Genomic DNA, 19,946 nt, shown 5'->3' with positions numbered 1-19,946 from the left:
TGATTCAGATATCACAGTTGTATGGACTAAACCTCATAAGGTTAAGAGACACCTATTTTAGCTCAGCTTACGTACGAGTATTACCACGGGACAGAAGGCGTTCCCATTCCTCTCTAGCTTTTTTTCCCAGCTGCAAAGTCTTAGGCATCTGTTGTTCAGTATCTATGTATTTTCTCACCCTTCTGTAAGAAGGAAGGATTTGAGAACGTAGTTTCTGGATTAACATTTGTATGCACGTAAAGATTTTTACTGCCATATTTGGAAAACAGTCATTGAATGGGCTTTATCTTCATCATAAATACTTTACAGTAAATCAGTCTTTCAAAGTATCGTATAGCCACATATTTTAAGAATCTTGAAGGCAGCTCTTTTAATCACAAAGGAAAAGTCTTTAAAGAAAGCTGCACAATCACATGACTGTGTAAATGTAAAGCACAGTAATTGTTTAAACTGGTTTAGGATAGATATTTAAAAGATTCTCTTGTTTATGTTATATACTGTAAGGCACCAACAAGAAGCCATGAGCAGAAATTTTTTTAACAGAGAAGACATTCCCAGAAAATGAATCCTGAACACTAAATGGGATTGAGCATTAGTTCTGTGCAAATCCTTCAGAAATTAGTCTTGGAAACAACATCATTTATGTCTATTTACATTACTGGGTCTCAATACATGCAGTGTTTCAATATGGACATACAGCACTTGATTTGTGATAGAAACTCTTGAGACAGTAGAGATAACAGTAAATAAAGTCATAAAGATCTTAGTGTTTCTGTTACTACTCATTTATAAATGTTTTAGTTAGTAAAATGTTTTCCAATCTGTGATCTCAACATGGAAATCAAAAGACAACTGCATTTCTATTGTGTGTTGAAACTCCAGTATAAAGTTGTTTTGTTACACCTGGCAAGTCCATACTTCAGCTAGGCTGTTTCTGGTAGCACTGGGGAACTTGGTGAAGACATCTGCAACAGACAGAAGTGGGATAAGGAATAGAAGGTGTACAAGGCTGGGAAAAATGTTTAGGAGGACAATAAAACAACAATAAGAGGATGTACATCCCACTTAGTTTTCCTTTTTTCTTCTAAATATTGATCACACGTGCTGCAAACATTTAAGTGTATAAATTAGTCATCTTGTATAAAGTTACACATTCTTCTTAGAGAAGCAAGACCTTACATACCAACAATGTAAGAGTTTTTTCAAATACTATATAAAGCTGGGACAAGCGATCACTTAATTTAATCTTTGAAATGATCACACCAGCCTATAAGCTTCATCTTCTGTAAGAATTAAAGGGTGAAAACATTTAAGATAATTATGCTTTGAGAAACAGTGGGAAGATGGGGATATAAATCATGTCTACACTACATCAAATCACAAGCTCTTAGAGGAGGTCCTATATGAAGTCTCTGAATTACAAGATCAAGTTTCATTAGTGTTTTGAAAAGACTTCTAGGTCATGGTTGCCTGCAAAGGACTGGACTTTATAACTTCAGTCTGTTTATTTCAGAACTATATTCCTGTTCACAGGTTTGGGGGAAAAAGGTACTCCAGCAGCAGCATATTTCAGAGCTACCTGAAAGTTTAAAAAGAAGAGAAATGTCTTTGCTTTCTGTAGAGGCAAAATTAAAATATGGTTAGTTTGCTTCTTGCCTCATCTTCTTGAGGAATCTTCATTAAAAGCTTTTTTTAAACAGGAATTAATAACTTTTAAAAGTATTTAAAAATATATCTACTTTAGCTTGGAAAATAGTGGTCTTCATCTTTAACATTTTAAAAGTGCATGGAATTATGTGTCAGTCTTTTTCTGAAAAGAGATTTCATAGAACAGTGTTCAGGTAAAGCACATCACAAGTTTGCAGACACCAGCAAGTGGATTTTACTCTAAGTTCTTTGTTTAAGTGGAGTAACAGTTTAGAAACTTTAAAAATAAATAAATAAATGGAGGGGTAGTTATTAAGTGGCAATTCATCATGTTTCTTCAGAAGGATCATGAAGTATACCGTACTTCATGGTGTAATATAATGGCTCTACAGCTCACTCTTCCATCATTCCACAACGTTAGTCCAGACAGCACCTGACGAAAGATCTGGTGTTATTTATACCACCTGTTTATTTTGGTACAGCAGGTTGGAGAAATCAGAATACTGGTTAAATAACTTTCAATAGTACAATTTGAGGCAAACTCAAACCAACTTAGCATACAACATCTTACACCTGAAATCTCTTCAAGTAAAACATTTTCTAATTATCTAGTTAGAATATAGCTTTGACGTTCATTGCAGATTTAACATGAAATGGCATTTCTCTTCAGTCAACTGTGCTCATGATGTTTTACAAATACAATTTTTATTGTAATCAACACAAAATCTTTGCTGGTTATCTGTCCACGTAAGTCTGTATTTTATTATTCTGCTTCTCATTTGTAAATCCTTGCAGGTCTTTTCCATAGCCATGTTGTTGCACTTCCAGCTCATTACTTTCTAAAACTTGCTTGTGTTAGAAAGCACTTGTTTTCAGGTACCAATATGTCACATTTGCCCTGCTAGACTTCATGCAGAGTAGAGGAAAAAGTAACATGCCTCAGGAACGTGTTCTGTATGTAGTTGAAACCTTACAAACTATTTTGAACTTACTTAATACAACAGAGTGAAAAAGAAAATCAGGTTTATGTATTGCAAGATGGATGCTTTGCATTTAATAGAACTGTTATTTTTATAAAAACTTTGAATGATACTAATCTCCAAGGCTGAACACTGAGGTAATTAGAACTCAAATAAGTGACATACATTACTTAATGATCCTGACTTGCTTAGTCTAATACTATTTTACATTATTCTGTAATTATTCTAATGGTAGCATATCAGTTAAGTTGCTGTAGGGATCTAAAGTGATCTAAAGTGATCTTTTTTTTTTTGCGTTAATTAAGGACTCAAAACCATTTTCAGGTAGATTGGCTGTTGATTTCTGAAGTCTGTGTTTTGACGGTGGTGTGTTAATAAAATCAATATTTTGATTTTGATCGAACTTTAATTCTGTCTTCTTCAGCCACCTACCAGAAAATGGTGCTGTCTTCCATCTGTGTGAATTACATCTAAATTTAAGTATGTATCATTTTTGGTACCTGACCCAATATGTGTGGCTTATTATGTTTAAAAAGCACATAGCAATTCTTAAACTAATGTTCAAACCCTAATCGGGGACACCTGCAAATCAGGCCCAAGGTGGGTCACGTTGGACACCAGGAAAGCAAACAGACAAATGACAATTTACGGAAAGTTTGGATTAAGTGAGCTGCCGTGCAGCACAAGGGAATACTCAACTGCTGTAATCACCATGCCATCTGTTCTCATCCTCTTGTCCCATATTCTGTGAAGCATGTGCCTTCCAACCTCTTCAACCAGGGAAAGAAAGATCTTACAAGAACAGTAGCCTCAGTCACTGTTCAGGGATTCAGTTCTTTGAGCAGCAGGTGTTAGGATATGATACAAACCAAGCCACAGGAGACAGTATCCTTTAAAGAGGTGCTCAGGAATGGTTGAGTTAAGCTGTGACTGTTACAGGTCAGAACTTTTTCATGCTCAGATGACTAGCCTTCTCATTTCTAAGACATGTAATGTAACAATAAGTAAAGGAAGAGACTAACAGTGCACAATCTGAGAGCGTTTTCATGCCTGAAAGAGACGACCTTTCCTGTGTGAAAGCCTGTCCATTTTTCCCATCTGTCACTTGGTCTGCTAACTGATAGCACCACTCCTGCTCCGTTGCATCCACAACACTGTCACAGAACTATGGGGAGCTGAAATTGTCTTTCTGCAGTAGCCTTAGAAGTAGGTGTTTTTTCCAGTCATACTTGCAACTGTAATTAGAAATTTTCTTGACCAGTACATCTTGATATTTCTCTTAATTTACCACTCCCTGTACATCTAGCTTAGTATTGAGAATATGTTTTCATTACAAGTATAATGATGTTTAAGAAGTTTTCCTTTAAGAACATGGGAAAAGGTGATTTGAAGGTCTCAGAAATAAGTTTACTGATGATCCAATCCATAGTTACATGTACATATGTTTAGAAGCTATCTTAATTAGTGTAGAACTCTCTTTGAACTCTGTCACCAGATGTCGTAAGCCCTAGGAGGTTTTTAAGGTATCACGTTGACCTTTTAGCTAACTGTGCATTAATCAGGAATTTTCTTATGTAGCAGTATTAAATGCTATGCCATTATAAGCTTGAATTCTTAAAGAACTTGTCAGTGAAATCAAAACATTTTAAAATAAATTATGTTTTCCTGAAGAGTTCTTAATGAATAAAATATGCTGAATATTTTTATAGAAGAGTAGTTAGCTGTTACTGAGTTAGATTTTATGGAAGACTGAAATATTTTTTCTATAAAATATCCTGTCCATTTCTTCATTTAAGAATTAGGAATATAAAATTGTTGGAATTTAATTCTATGCTGAAAATTTTATCTTGAGATAGATAAGATCTATATTTACTATGACTAGCATTTGGGCTTACAAACACATGAGCACTGATATTCAGTTTAATTATTTCCTATTGTAAGCTGTCCTGGTTTCAGCTGGGGTAGAGTTATTCTTCCTAGTAGCTGTTACAGTGCTGTGTTTTGGATTTAGTGTGAGAATAATGTTGATAACACACTGATGTTTTAGTTGTTGCTAAGTAGATCTTATCCTAAGTCAAGGATTTTTCAGTTTCCCATGCTCTGCCAATGAGGAGGTGCACAAGAAGCTGGGAGAGGGCATGGCCAGGACAGCTGACCTGAACTAGCTAAAGGAATATTCCATACCATAGGACGTTATGCTCAGTGTATAAACTGGGGGGAGTTGGCTTGGGAGTGGATCACTGCTTAGGCATCAGTCAGCGGGTGCTGAGCAATTGCATTGCGCATCACTTGGCTCTTCTTGGGGTTTATTTCTCTCTCTTATTATATTCCTTTCCATTACAATTATTATAATTTTAACTTTTTATTTTTATTATTTTATTTTAGTTATTAAACTGTTCTTATCTCAACTGGCGACTTTTACCTTTTTTTTGATTCTTCTCCCCATCCCACTGGGAGGGAGGAAGGGTGGGTGAGTGGCTGTGTGGTGCTTAGTTGCTGGCTGGGGTTAAACCACGACATAAGCAAACAGACACTGTCTTCTATGTTTATAGTAATAGCATGACCTAGAGGAAATACAATCCAAGGCTGTTTGGGCTGATCATCCTGATTAGTTACCTAATCTGATTACTCTTCTTTGTTTTCCATATGTCAGATTCAAGGCAATAACCAGCACTGATGTATGAGGCCTGCTGTCGTTTAACAATAATTTAAAAAAAAAATCCCTAATGTAATTAATAGAAATACAGTGGATGTCCTGCCTTTAACTTGATTAATGGTCTACTATGAGGATTTGCTTTTGTTTGTTCGTCCTTCTCCCATGATGAACTTTCAGCTACTATTAATTGCATACTAGTTTTTATAAGGTCATAATTAAGTTATCGTTGACATGTTTATGTACATGAAACTTGAGAAAGCATCTTCAACTGAAATCAGTTACTGGTTCAAGAGACTGTAATTGTTAAGTTTATATGTAAAAATTAGTGATACATACAGTGAAGTCATTGTTCCTGGGTAATGTTTTTTCTGTGTTTTCTGCTCTTAATCATTTGAAGAGCATTTTCAGAATATACTAATTTTAATATTCTGCATGTCATGTATAAAATCATACTTGCCTGAAATTATTTGTAGTATGAAGCTTTATTAAAATATAATGTATGTAGCCTTATTTCGTCCCCTCTTCTAGTCTATAAACATCAGAAGACTTAATTTTTCTAAGTATTTTTGGTCTTCAAATGAACTGATTTTTACACATTAACTTGAATTATAAAATGCCCTTGGTGGATTTAGATATTTCGTTTAAATCCTTCCTTCATTGTTTTTACAATCTTACTAATTTCAAATGAGCCTTATATGTGTAAATGAAGAATAAATTTGACCTTTTATTTTGAGATACAAGCTCACAGGGCAACACTTTTAATCCTCTCAAAGATATCTTTATTCTGAATCCAGTTCCAGTGGCTTACTTGCATGAGTAGCAACTGTTGGATCCACCCATGTTAAAATACATTATATTTTAATGTTAATTTTTGTGGTTCCAGACGTGTTTAATGGGAGGAAGGTTCTAATCACCTGCTTGAGGGTTATTTAAAATCTTAAGTTACTTCTGGTCAGAAACTGGAACATTATATTATGATGTATCAACAATGCGTGCTATCACGTACTATTATGCCAGAGCAATGTTTTAGTAAGTTCAACTCTACTTTTCTGAATTTTTTACTAATATGAATGTCTCCACATAAGCAAATTTGTTTTATTTTTAACTTATTTTTTAAACTAATGAACAGTGCCTAACGTAAGCTACACATCTGTAACATCAAGGCATTTTCAAGTTAGTGTTGATGTAATATTTGTAACCTTGTCCTCATTAGTTACTATAGCGCATGTGGTATGGAAGATAACTACTGCTCTTAAACCGTTTTCTACAACACCACATGTGTAGCACTCGGACACAGTGAGATGAATGAAATACAAGCTGAAATATCTCAATTTCCCTTTCTTTATTACTTGGAAGGTTGAAACAGTTTATTTTTTAGAAGAGGAATACTATAAATAAAACAATAAAAGAACTTGGAGTTCATTTAATCATACATCTAAAGTATAAAGGCAGTTTTAGTGCCTTAGTCAAGCACAGCTGCATCACAGACAGCTGAGATTAATCCCTCAATTAACATTTAGTTACATAGAATGCTCAATTTATAAACTGTGTTATGCATTCTAACACCAGTGAACAAGTTTGTGATTCCAAATACGACCCTTAAAAGGCCACAGAAATTCCCGTACGCTACAGAAGGAAGATGCGAGTCATCACCAGTCTTCCAGGTCCCTGCCATCATGGAATTTACTGAGTAAAAATGCTCAAATTGAAAGAAGTAGACCATGTCTCATACTACAGAGGAAAAGAGCAAGCTTGATCTTGCCATTCTCTTGGTGAAACATGAGTCAGCAGTGTGCCCTGGCTGCAAAGGAAGCTAACAGCACTCTGGGCAGTGGTTCAGCGTGGAGAAGTCATTGGTGTGATCTGAGAGCAGCTTTCTAATACATATGAGGATGTTACCATGAAGATGGAACTAGTCCCCTCACAGTGGTGCATAGAGTGAGGCAGCAAACATAAATTGAAATGAAGGCTGTGACATGATATAAGGAAAAACATTTCTCTGCAAGGGCAGTCAGGCAGTGGAACAGGTTGCATAGGGGCATTGTGTAGTCTCCATCCTTGGAATTTTTTAAGACACAACTGGTCAAAGCTCTGAGCAACCTTAACCGACCTCATAGCTGACCTTGCTTTGAGCTGGGCTTTGGACTAGAAACCTGAAGTCCTTTTTCTAGTCTGAATTACTCTGAAGTTCTGTATTCAATCTAACTTAACGGCCATAACTGTGACAGTCTTACACAAAGCCAGATACATAAAAAATTTTCCACTGCCTCTAGGAGCAGAAATGATCTGACCCCACAAAAGACTAATAGTGATTTAGAGAAAGTAACGTTTATCTCTCACCTTCCTTGTCTTTCCTTCTAAAACTAAGTAATACATTAGAGAGGAAAAATTCATCCCCAGTCCCTGGAAGTTAGCACTAGAAGCCATGAAGGATAGTTTAAATATTACATAAACAAGATAACTACCCAATAAATGATGATAAACCTGCATTTCCTGTTGTATTTACTCACTTTTATGTCAAGTTTTCAAGCAGATGCAAGTTCCTGCCTTTTGGTTTGTAGTAAACTTCATCTGGTAGTTTTCCTTTTGTTTACTGGATGGTGCAATAAGCCATTAGTTTGATGTTTATTCTACCTACAGCATTACTGTCTAGAATACAATAAATACATCACTTCCATCATAAAAGTACAAAAAAAGAACCCAATATGTGCAGAAATTTTCTTTTATGTACTTCAGTGATACCATTTTGATCACCATCAGCAGCTAACAAAAATGCACAGATACATTTTATTACGTAGGCATTCTAAAGCCCATGGCCTGATAATGTGGTTAATTTTTGAGAGATTTGCTTACATCTTCCAAATTTGGTTGGTGGTTGTTTAGATTTTTTTAAATGTACCATTTTTCAATTTAATAGTTCTGTAATATTTGTCTAAGATTTGGCCAGCATGATCCATCAGAAGCAACAAAGCAAAAGGTATCTGAAAAATGTATTTATTGCCAATCTACATTTAGTGTGATTAGCTCCATAGTGTGTGTGAGTTGGGATAATGTAATAAAACGGAAATTTGGGTATATGTGTCAAAGAGATGTTTGTATAAAATGAGTTGGTCACAGAGTATAATTCCATTTTTTGTTGTTCTTTTTATTGTTTGGCATTACTATTCCTCAGTTTCTATTTCTTCCCTTTTCAGGAGCCTGATTCTGAATACACTGTGTTTCAGGTAAAATTCTTTTCATAAATACAATTATTAGATATAACCATTAAGAAAAATTTCTGATACACTGAATAATGCTTATTTTGTTGTTAAATCCTTAATGACATAAATAAAGTTTTCATCATTGGTAAGGCAGTACATTTGATAAGGGGTATTTTAAATAGGCAGCTTTTATATTTGATAGAAGTTTATTTTTCCCATATATATCCTATAGGTTTATTCAGCAGTTCAGTAGCTTAGTGCCTTCTAAAAGCTAAATTCAGTCTGTCTTGAACTGAATGACCTTCACCTGCTGATGAGATTAGAGAAAAGCCAGAACAGACAGAACAATGTTTATGCTCTTAGGGCTCACTTTCGTGTTTTATTTAATGCAGTGTAATGGTGGGCTGTTACCCATGCCCTTCCTGCTCCTACAGCTCAGTCTCACTGCCTGCCTTGTGTACAGTCTGGTAGTCTTGAACCTGCATGATGATGCTTTGCATAAGCGATGGAAGACTGAGAGAGTAATTGATTAGTTTTCACTCTGTCCACATTAGCACTAGATGACAGCAATGGGAAGAATAGTAATGTGCAGGTGTTGGCATCTTTTGGCTCCAGCCCACAGTCAGAAGAGATTAAATGCAATGTAAAATTGCATCTTCAGATATAACTCAATAACATATTTTACAAGTCTCCAATTATATTCCAATGAAGTCATGCAAGTTGTTTGCATACAAAATGGTTTCAGTGAAATACTGCCAGGTATCTTCTTGACTTTAAAGATTACACTTCACAAGGTAATTGCTGCATTCTGTGGTTTTCATTGTGTACAGAATAAAATTTATGATAATGGAAAGGATTATTGGAGAATGAAATCTCTTAGAAATGTGCGTTAGCAGATTCAGAAAACATCTAGATTTTGATTTTATCTTTTTTTAATTTGGTTTTTGGATTTTTTACGAACAAGAGGAAGATACGTGATTCAGTGAAAAAACAGTTCTCAGGAACTAAGTGAAAAACACTTTGCCACTTTTCCTTTTAGAGTTTAGACTTCTTAAGAAATACTATATCACATTTCTGTATTTATGGTACTCAAGATATTGCATCCCTCTGATTACTATTAGTTATTGTGAAATTCTGTTCTGATTATGAGTCAAGTAAGCTAAGTCTGTTACTATGTTGTGAATGTGTGGGTAGTCTGAAGTGAGCTGTCCTATTCTTGTTCCTACTGTTTAAGTGTCCATTTCATAAAAATGAAAGTTGTCTTCATAAATGCCAGACATGTTGCTTGTCACAAAACAAAATTATCAGTCTCACAAAGAGAGAGCAGATAATATAAATGAAATCTGAGGCAACAGTTTGAGTGGACAAATTTGTGCTAAATTGAGGTATAAATAATATTGTTATGAGGTTACTCAGAAATGTATGCATTCATTTTTATGGCTTTTTGTGATTATAAGTGAGCCTTCCCTTCACAGTTGGCAGTGTGGTTCTTCCAGTTTTGTGGTGCTCTTATTCATTTTAATTGAAGTTCTTCAGCTCAAGTTTTTCTGAATTAGTTTCAGATTAACCTTACAGGTTTTTAACGAGGAAAAAAAAATGTGCATTGTACTATAGTAAATTACTAAAACTGTGTACTTTCTTATGAACGGAAATATTAAAATTTTTCTGGATAGCTAAAAATGGCAACACAGAAAGTAGGCTTTGTACAAAGATAAAGTAGCTATAGGAAATACCAGGACTACTGGTACAAATTCTTTACAGAAAGTCAGCAAAAATTGAAATTACTGAGCTGTTAAGAAAATGTTTGAACCTCGCATGAGTTGTACATCCTATGTGGTAAAAGACATCTTTATGAACAAAAAAAAAATCAAAATATGTTGGGGAGAGTACGTTTTAACAGAGAAATGTACATCTCAGGTTTTCTTTTAAAAAGCAAGGTAATAGCCATATGCCATAGTTCTTAAAAAGTCCTATGTGACTTTTTATTAACAAGTAGCAAATTTTTAATAAATAAAAAGGGTGTCAGAAATTTCATTTAATTATTTTGAAAAAAAGATCATTTACTTACATCTCCCTTTCTATTTGTGTGTCAGTATAGATTTCTAATTTCTTTTCCCATGCCTTGATTTTTCAGATATTCAGCATAACTGTGTGCATTCAGTGAAATTATACTTTTGTTTCATACGGGCCTTATAATTAGTAGTTAGGAATTTTGAAGTCTACTTGTCTCCCAAGGTAAAGGTCATCTTTCTGTAGTTTAAGTAACAAATTTGACATTTTTCTCTCTCTTGCTGTTTTGATCAGAAGTCCTGTAGCAAACATTGCTGCAGACAATAATCTACAGACTGGTGTTTAATTAAGGAATAATGTGCAATATTTGAAGTTTTTGTTGGCTGTGAAACCTAGGAGTTTAAGACTGGAAGAGCAGTCTAAGGAATCTGTTTTTTGACAGATACTTGTCCAATAATGACAAAGAGATGTTAGTTTTAAAAGCACATTATTTCATGTTTGTTATTGGAAAAATCACAATGATAGGTCTATGTTAAGAACTGGCCCCAGTTTTAGCAATTAGCGTAGAGAAGTTGCTACTTTCAACTCCAAGAGAAAGACTATGGGCAGTTTTTCTTATCTCTACTGGGAAGATAGCCTGTGTTTGACTATGCTGAGAGCTCTAATTTCAGCATATTCCCAATATAGACATGATTATGTTGACTTCAGACATATAAGTGTTTGAAAAAGCTGAGTACTGTCAAGGTGTTAAAAATTCTACCAACTAAGTACTTCTATAGAATAATGAAAACAGTTAAGGGTGTTGAACATAACTGCAAATCTCAATGCTAATTAAAGGTTGTCACCCTACTACATAAGAAGAAACTAAAAGATAATAAAGCAGATCTGGATTATGTCTGTCTGGCCTAGATTCAAATCATCCTGCCCTGTTCCTCTCTTCATATTTAAACAAAGGTTTCTAATTGTGGTTGAACTGGCTGGCTAAATCCCTCCTTTGCTTTTGCTTGGAAGAAAGCACTTTTAAAAAGGAGAGATAAATATTTCAACATTTTTAGATATACTTTCTTTATGATAGTTGTAAAGTTGCATAGAAATATGAAGGAAGTGCAGAGGAAGGGATGGTCTGAGACATAATGATGAGAAGTGTCCAATTAAATGATTACTTAAATTATTAAATAAGCCTGAGTTCCAGATCTTGCCCTACCTCTTATTTAAAGAAAATGTTTCCATGTGTTTGACCTTTAATTCTATTAAGATAGGATCATTCTGTTTCTGTTTTGAAATGTCTTCTTAGCAAATATTAAACATGTTTTCCCAGCAGACTGCTGGACCCCCTGTCAGAAAAGAAACAAATCTAATTGTTTTGACGGTGATTTTTACTCTGGAAAATTTATGATGATCTGTTCAATATCTGAATGAAGATCAGGAATTGGTCTTGTGGCTCCCTTTATTATGCCAGCTCTATGAGTACATTACAGGCATATTAAGTTATAGGAGTGGTTGAATCTGGGCTTATTTCATTGGTACTTCTGTATGGCTGCCACACGTTTTTCTTTTCCCCATTGATTTGGTCCCTCTGTAGTCTACACAAAGTTTGTCACAGAGACTAGAATTATGCTTGCCTTTCTACACTGCTCATATAATCCTCTAAAATATATAATGTTGTAATTTGTCAGTTCAGTTCACTAACAAGTATTCCAGTGAGCTCACAATCTGTGATGCTTGAGCTAGACATTTACACATTTTTTACAGCTGATGCTTTAAATGAAGGAGTTTTAGATTATCTTTCTAAAGACTATTGCTTGTGGATAATAATATACTGTATCTTTAACTGCTAGTTAAAGGATTTCCCTTCTTTCTGTACAGATGCCTGGGAGGGCATTACTTTACATTACAATGGTTTACTTGCCTTCCTCTCCCATTCCAGTTTAAATAAGGTTTCTGTCAGGAGTGGGTTTTGAATGGCACTGCTACCTGGGGATTTCTTCAAAAGCACAAGATCTTCAGAGAGTTGCCTGTGACCTAAATTACTCATAGCTTTTCATGAGGTGTGAAATTCCATCCTTCAATTTGAGTGACTATAGCTGTTCCACTCCAAATGGGTTGTCTAAAGTCTCAGTTCTCTTTCCACCTCCATCAGGCAGCTGATGGATATAGCCAGCCGTTTAAGTCAATACCTTATTCAAGCCTATTAAAACTGTGAAGAGAATAATAATTTTTAAAGGGGCAAAATTGTTGATATAGATTATTTACTTGGTGTCTTTAAGACATTTTACTTTTTACTTTATCCTTGTTCAGGCTGCCTGGAGCCTGAAAACACGAGCTTTGACAGAAATGGTGTACGTGGATGAAATTGATATGGATGAAGAGGGAATTGCAGAGATGATGCTAGACGAAAATGCCATTGCTCAAGTCGCACGTAAGAATGACTTTCACTTAAATACATTGAAGCAACAAAAGCTCTTTTTTTCAGGATTGTCATCTAGCATTAAAATAGTATGTACTGAGGTGACCTGATACAACTTTTAGCTGTTGCTACAAGAAGAGTTTTAGATTGTGTTATGGTTTTATGGCAATGTTGAGATACATCACATGATCTTGATGTAGAGCTTAGACGTGTCAGATAGGGCTTCAGACAAGTAGTGGTTTGTCAGCTTTTCCTCTACATCTCTGTACTCTCTAGCTCTTTTCCATCAGTGCATTGATTTCTTTTACCCCTTTCTGGCTTCTTTAGGTACTGTGGGAAACTAGCAAAAAGTATATGCCCCTAATGTACTGTCAATCTCATCCAATAAGCCTGTACTGTCAGCAACAGTCTGGCCAAATTTGACATCACCTTTTTGTATAATTTCCTCAAACATTTTCTGAATTGATCTTCTCTCTTCTGCTTTTCTTTACTTTTTCATCTCTTCCTTCCCAGGACAGTTCTTCAGCCCTGTAATTGTTTCTTGTATGCAGTTCTTTTCAGCTTCCTCAGTTCCCTTCTAAGGGGGCAGTAATTAGTAGTCTTCCACTACTTTTTGCATTATTTCTCTTTCTCTCTGTTTCTTTAGTACAGTCCACATAGCAATTTTTATGCACCTTATTAGATGTGGCTCTCAACCACCTACCATGTCAAGGAATTCAAGGGAAGAACTGAACATAGACCAGAACTAATATCTGAAGCATTAAAAGCTTTTTTCATCTGAATAGGAGTAGGCAATTGCATATCTATCTGATTACATTTTTTAAAATGCATTTACATGCTTGATCACATATAAACAGCCAAGCAGTACTTGAGTTGTGTTTATGCATTATGATAATCTAATTACATGTATCTGTCTTAAAACAGCATAATAATATAATTTAGACTTTGATTTGATTTTATGCCCCTTGTGGTAGAGACCATCTGCCAAGAAAAATAATTTGATGAGTATTATTGAGAAATAAGGCATTCTGGAAAAATACATTCTTACTATATTTAAACTGAAAAATGATGACTTTCTGGATAGTGCGACACAGATTTCAAAGCCAAAGAAAATCGTTATGATAGTGTAGCCTGAATCACTGAGATAAGACTTTGTTATTTGTGTTTCAAATCCACCAGATATGCCTGAGCTAGTGTATATTTTTTCAGAAAGTATAAGAACTTTCCAGAGAGAAAGACCCCCCTGCAGTCTTTAGTAAATTATTAAATTTGCTAGTTTTTACCAGTGTATGCCATATCTTTAGTGTGAATTAACAACTGTAGATCCAGCTGTTGCTTCTTTGTGTACATTGTTGCCTGATATGGTCTTTCTTTCCAAAGATATATTTCCAGAGTAAATAGTTAAAACTGTCATTAAGTTATCCAGTGACCTTTGATAAGCTAAACAATCTTCTCACTGACGTATATCTTTTAATTTTTGAGTTGAGTCTTGAAACTCTTTCTTAATCCTTTCCAATTAATCTGCATGCTTTTTCAGTTGTACTCACTAAACCAGACAACAGTCCACTGAAACATTGAAAATACATTTTTCTTTACAGCTTGATTTTACTTTCTTTAGACGTCTGAAGTCTTTTTCTGTTCCACTTTTATATAAAAGGTAAGCACAGGTAACACTAGGGAAAGTACAAAGAGGATGGAGACAGTCTTTGCAGTGGTGCCCAGTGACAGGACCAGAGGCAATGGGCACGAGCTGAAACACAGGAGGCATCAAGAAACATGATGTGTGAACATCAGGAAAAACATTTTTACTGTGAGGGTGACTGAGCATGGGTACAGGTTGCCCTGATAGGGTGTGGAGTCTCCTTTCTTGGAGATACTCGGAAACTGTCTAGACAAGGCCCTGGGCAAGTGGCTTTAGGTGGCCCTGCTTGAGCCTGGTTGGACTAGATGAACTCCAGAGATCCCTTCCAACCTAAACTACTCTGTGATTCTGTGATCACTTCCAATTTTACACGATTTAATAAATATGGATGCTTGTTCAATGTGGGCTTTTTGTTTTGCTGTTAAAGTGTGTTAGCCATACTTGGTCTTGACTAAGAGTCTTTTACTATGGCAAATCTTCCAGGATATCCTCCCCCACTGTAATTATAGCTTACAAACTTTAAAATGTGTAGTCATACTTTCCTTATTATAACTAGTATTGTTTGCACTTTGCTTGCTCAGCAGTTCAAATCCTTTTTCATCAGTTACATGTCCATTTCAATTTTGCATCTGTCCTTATCTTAATTTCCAGGTTAAACTATCTTAATAATGATTTTGCTCTTTGTCTTGCATTATTAAATAATTATGAAATTGTATAGGGACCATTGGAAACAACTACTTTTCTGTGGTTCCTCTTCACACATATATAATGAAATCTGTCTTCCACCACTTTTTAAATTTTTATAATTTTGCTGTGTTAATTTTCCATCAGTCTTGTTTATTAATAAAAATGTTAGATAGCATCATTTTACAGAAAATTCCCAGTATGTTACCTTTGGACTCTTAACACTATTAATTTTATCAGCTAAGGTTGTAATCTTGTTTAAAAGTGTTACCTTGACAACATATTTTTCAGAAGCTCATATTAATTGGCATTATGGATAATCACAGCTATTTCATTAACTAGTGAGTTAAAGGAGTCAACTGCAGTCATCACTAAGTGTTGAAATTACACTTTCAAATTCTGTCACTGTTAGTGACCATATGCACTGCTGTGGCCTCTTGATATCCTTTCATAGCTAGTTCAGTTGGAATTCTCAGTGTAAGGACTGAGTTGCCTGGGGTGAGATCAAGGGAACTAAATCCTCTAGGCATCTTTCCAGTACACCAAAAGCACAAAAAAAACATAGTTATTAAAAAAAATAAGAAGAAAAGGGATTGTAATGCTCCTACCTTTTTTATATTATTGTGATAGTTAAAAACAGGTTCAGAAAGTAGAAAACTAGTTCATTGTCGGCTAGCCTGAAAAGCTGAAAGCAAATTTCTCCCATTTCTTAGAAGTGTGCCCTAGTTATCATGTTAGAAACTCTGCTGGGTGACTGAACACTTTCTCTCTTGTGGAGTAAAAAAGTCAAGATTTACAGGACTATAAAGAGCAAGTAAGCAACAGAGATCCTAAGTGCAGCCAGCCAGAAGAGAAAGAAGTCCAAGTTTTGGTTCTTATTTTAACATTACGTATTTGTTGGGTTTTACCAAGGTGATAGTGGTTCATACCTTTTTTGTTTCCTTTTACTTTAAATACAGCTGTAGACAGGATGGCTTCTACAGTATTGAAGACAGAGATGCTTGGTATAAGCATGGATTAAAAAAGCTAGAAGGCGTTTAGATTGAGTTAGAAGTTATTGATTTGAACAAATCTTCTAAACTTGATTAAACAATGGGCTGGTAGTATGTCAGAGGTGATTACAGCTTGAGGGCAGGAGAGAGAGAAGACTGAAAAAGGGCAAATTTGGAGTTTATCTTGCAGAGAAAAAAGAGGGAAGGAAACTAGCTACCTATCAGTTTAACTTCAGTTCTTGGAAACTTTTGAAATAAAAGCAGTTCATAAGTATCTAGAAAGTAAGTAGATGAGTAACAGTAATTTGTCAAGAACTGGCTGTGTCAGTTTAAATCTCATTTCTTTCTGTATGTGGTAACAAGCAGTGAACAGACCAGAAGGTATAGATGTCATATCTTGCTTTTAACTAAGTTTTTAAAACCATCTCTTAGACATTCACTTAGGAGGTTAAAAAAAAGTGACTATAATCAAGTGTCAGTGAAGGTGATGGAAAATCTACATGCAGGAACTAGTAATTGTTAATGATCCACTATCAAAACAGCAATATGTGAAAAGGGTGACCTGTCAGCTGTTCACCTGGGCTCAAGGCAATTTAGTATTTTCATTGATGACCTTTGGATATGGGTGAGATAGACCTTTAATGTGCCCTAAATTGTGGGTGGGAGTCCAGTGACATGAGAGACCATTCTCCATCTGACCTGTAGCCTCGATGCTATTTTAGTCCCAGATAGAAATGATACCATTTCAAATTAGCATGATCTCATTGTTCCAATAACCTTTCTTACTTCAACTCTATTGCTCCTAAGATGTTCTTGAGAATTGTTGTGGGCTAACCCCTTTAGGCAGCTAAGCCTCACACAGCTGCTCGCTCACTCCCTCCAGGTGGGTTGGGGGAGCAAATGGGAAGAGTAAAAGTGAGAAAACCGTATTCATTGTGGCAAGTTCCTTGCAACAGTCTGACAATTTATCAGTAGTACAGTGCAGTTTTTGGTTTTTGTCTTCTTTGCCTAGTGCTATGCCCTCTTACTTTGAACAAAGAAATTTACAGTTTATTGTAAGACACAATCATTTTTTGAAGTCCTCTGGACAAGGGTGTAGTATCACAATGTGAAGTGAGAAATACTCTTTATTTTGTAGGACCAGGAACATCTTTGAAACTCCCTGGAACCAGCCAAGGTGGAGGTCCCAGCCCAGCTGTTAGGTATGTGATTATTTTTTTTTAATGTGACTAGTTTCAAATGAGTAAATCCTAAATTTAACTTCTGAAAATGAAATGTTGCAGATAAAAGTGTTTAAATTCTATATCGATAAATACCACTCAACATAAGGATAATGTGCTTAACATCCTCAGGCCAGTAACTCAATCAGGAAGGCCTATTACAGGATTTGTGAGACCCAGCACACAAAGTGGACGGCCAAGTACTGTGGAACAGGCTATAAAAACACCTCGAACAGCTCTCACAGCTCGTCCAATTACTAGTGCTTCTGGGAGATATGTCAGGCTAGGAACGGTAAGTTGTTTGACTCTTCTCAGAACGATGGCTTTCTTGGTCATAGTGTCTGGTACAGTGACATTGTAGTTGACTTAAAAGCTGCATCTAAACTCAAATTTGAAGGAGGTGAGCATTTTTAATTTTTTATTTAAACTGTTTTCAAAGTAGAGTTTGAAAATATTACTTTTTGTTAGTTTGCTAATCTGTTTATTTAAAAAATATACATAAATTCACAAGTTCACAAAAATTCATATAAACTCCAAATTCACAAGTTCTCTGCAACTCTTTTTTTATTCACTGAGGCCATGAAAAATACTATGATAAAATTTCACCATAAGTATGGTAAAAACCTTCTCCAAATTTTTCAATTTATTACAAAACAATTACTAATGTCAGTGTGAAAATTATACTAGTTTTATCCTGTCATATTGGCAAAATTAATAAACTGCGACTGGCACAAATATGTAATACAGATTAATATCACATTAATGGCAAAATGTGATATCTTCTCTCTATCGCAGGTATGAACTGATCTTCCTAAATCTTTCTTGAAGACTTTTCTATTATGTATCCCAACTATCTTCAGTCCATCTAAAAGTTAGTCCAAGATACATGTGTAGGCGCATTATGGAAATAGTGGAGAGAGGGAAGAAAAAGGTAGTACCAGGAGGTAATTCATTCCATCTCTTTCAGGAACTGTATGGGAGTAGGACAAATTTCTGGATTTCAGAAAAGATGACATTCAGTAAGAGGAGTCTATACTGCACAGTAGAGCAATACATCTGTAAATGCTTTGTTTGGGTTGTTTTTTTGTATACTACTAATATTTTGAACATTTTTAGGAAAAGTGTAGGGGATCTTCCCATTAAAACCTTCATTTTCCCCTTCAGGCTTCAATGCTAACAAATCCAGATGGCCCTTTCATAAATCTGTCTCGACTGAATTTAGCAAAATATGCTCAAAAACCCAAACTGGCAAAGGTATGTAACTATTTTGGTTAATATTGTGATATCTTTTTCTTGTTTTCTGGGATCATTCTAATGTAACTGTACATAGGATTGGGGATACAAACAGTGATGAGCTGTGTTGTAGATTTAAAGTTCAGAAACAAAGTGTGTTACTTAACTTTTGACAGTGGTCAGTTACTAGACTTGAAATTGAAAATATTTCTGAAGAGACTGTGTTAAAAGTATAACCTAGGAAAAATGTTTGCATAGAATAAAATAGTCCATTGGTAAATAACTTTGAACTGTGCATATAGGTTGGTGAAGGGCAACTAAAAAAAAAAAAAGCCAGGAGGCAAAACCCAACAGAATACTTCTTAGTGTCTGGAAATGTGGTTCTGTGTACGAATAGATGGCAATCCTGTCCTAAAAGATGTTCAAATGGTTTGTATTTTCCCCTTTGATTTTATGGCATGAGTTAACACGTTTTATATTAAAAGATTTAATCTTTTTTGTCAGAATTTTTCTTCATATTCCATTAAGATCGTATGATTGACAACCACTGAAACATACTATCTGCCAATAGAACAGGTGTATTCAGCTTATCTACCCAATTTACAGGTTTCAGCTCTGAGTGGAAAGGACCTAAAAGTTGTGTAATGATTTATCACTCTATGGCCTTCCAGTTGGATCTTTCTTCAACACAGCCAGTTAGTTGAATAGATGAAGATGTTTTCTGTGCATACTTTGTTCACAAAAAACAACTGTTGGGCTGAGACCAACAACTCATTTTGCACCAGGTATCAAATGACTATCAGACACTCTCAGGAGCTGTATTTGGCTAGCAGCCTAGAGTTGAAAGAACACATATGTATTCACTCTACTTTGAGAAACATAGTGAACACTGTTAGAAGACTAGCAGTACCTAATAATCTGCTGGTGGAAATTAGCTCCTGCAGTCCAAAAGTACAGTTAATAATTTTTCATAAACAATTGGAAATTCCTTTGCTTTTCAAAACCTGATCTAGACTGATTGCTTTTCAATGTGGTTTTCAAAGGAAATAAATTTTGTGTGATTGCACTATGTTCTTCACCCTCTCCTTACAACTCTGTCCCTTGGCCTCTTAACCAAGCTAGGCAGAAGAATAAATATCAAATATAGTAAATTCTAGTCTGGAGAGATAATGCAAGACTTCCAAACTATCATCTGAGAGCAGTTACGAGTCAGTTCTTTATCAGTCCAATTATGTCCTTGCCAGCAATCAGCCAGCATACATATTATTTTAAATC

The 19,946-nt window shown here is 35.3% G+C and overlaps 1 protein-coding gene across 4 annotated transcripts in view; it reads left to right on the top strand.

Annotated features, from left to right (window-relative positions):
* The first annotated feature begins 8,378 nt into the window (after window positions 1-8,378).
* Window positions 8,379-19,946, top strand: part of TTC8 (tetratricopeptide repeat domain 8) — a 37,488-nt gene continuing 25,920 nt past the window's right edge. For 2 of the 4 annotated variants that reach the window (XM_026849083.1, XM_026849081.1), the window contains exons 1-5: window positions 8,379-8,507; window positions 12,792-12,912; window positions 17,357-17,420; window positions 17,571-17,730; window positions 18,603-18,692. In XM_026849083.1, the coding sequence (XP_026704884.1) occupies window positions 12,828-12,912; window positions 17,357-17,420; window positions 17,571-17,730; window positions 18,603-18,692 (399 nt within the window). In that variant the 5' untranslated portion in view covers window positions 8,379-8,507; window positions 12,792-12,827. Of the gene's footprint in view, window positions 8,508-10,611; window positions 10,719-12,791; window positions 12,913-17,356; window positions 17,421-17,570; window positions 17,731-18,602; window positions 18,693-19,946 lie in introns of those variants that run through there. The other 2 variants (XM_026849082.1, XM_026849084.1) reach the window with 2 other exon arrangements.

This window comes from Athene cunicularia (assembly GCF_003259725.1).
Source record: "Athene cunicularia isolate RWA chromosome 5 unlocalized genomic scaffold, athCun1 chr5_part1, whole genome shotgun sequence".
In the NCBI taxonomy this organism is placed as follows: domain Eukaryota; kingdom Metazoa; phylum Chordata; class Aves; order Strigiformes; family Strigidae; genus Athene; species Athene cunicularia.
Note: the sequence above shows the minus strand (reverse complement) of the source record. Positions and strands in the feature narration are given on the sequence as shown.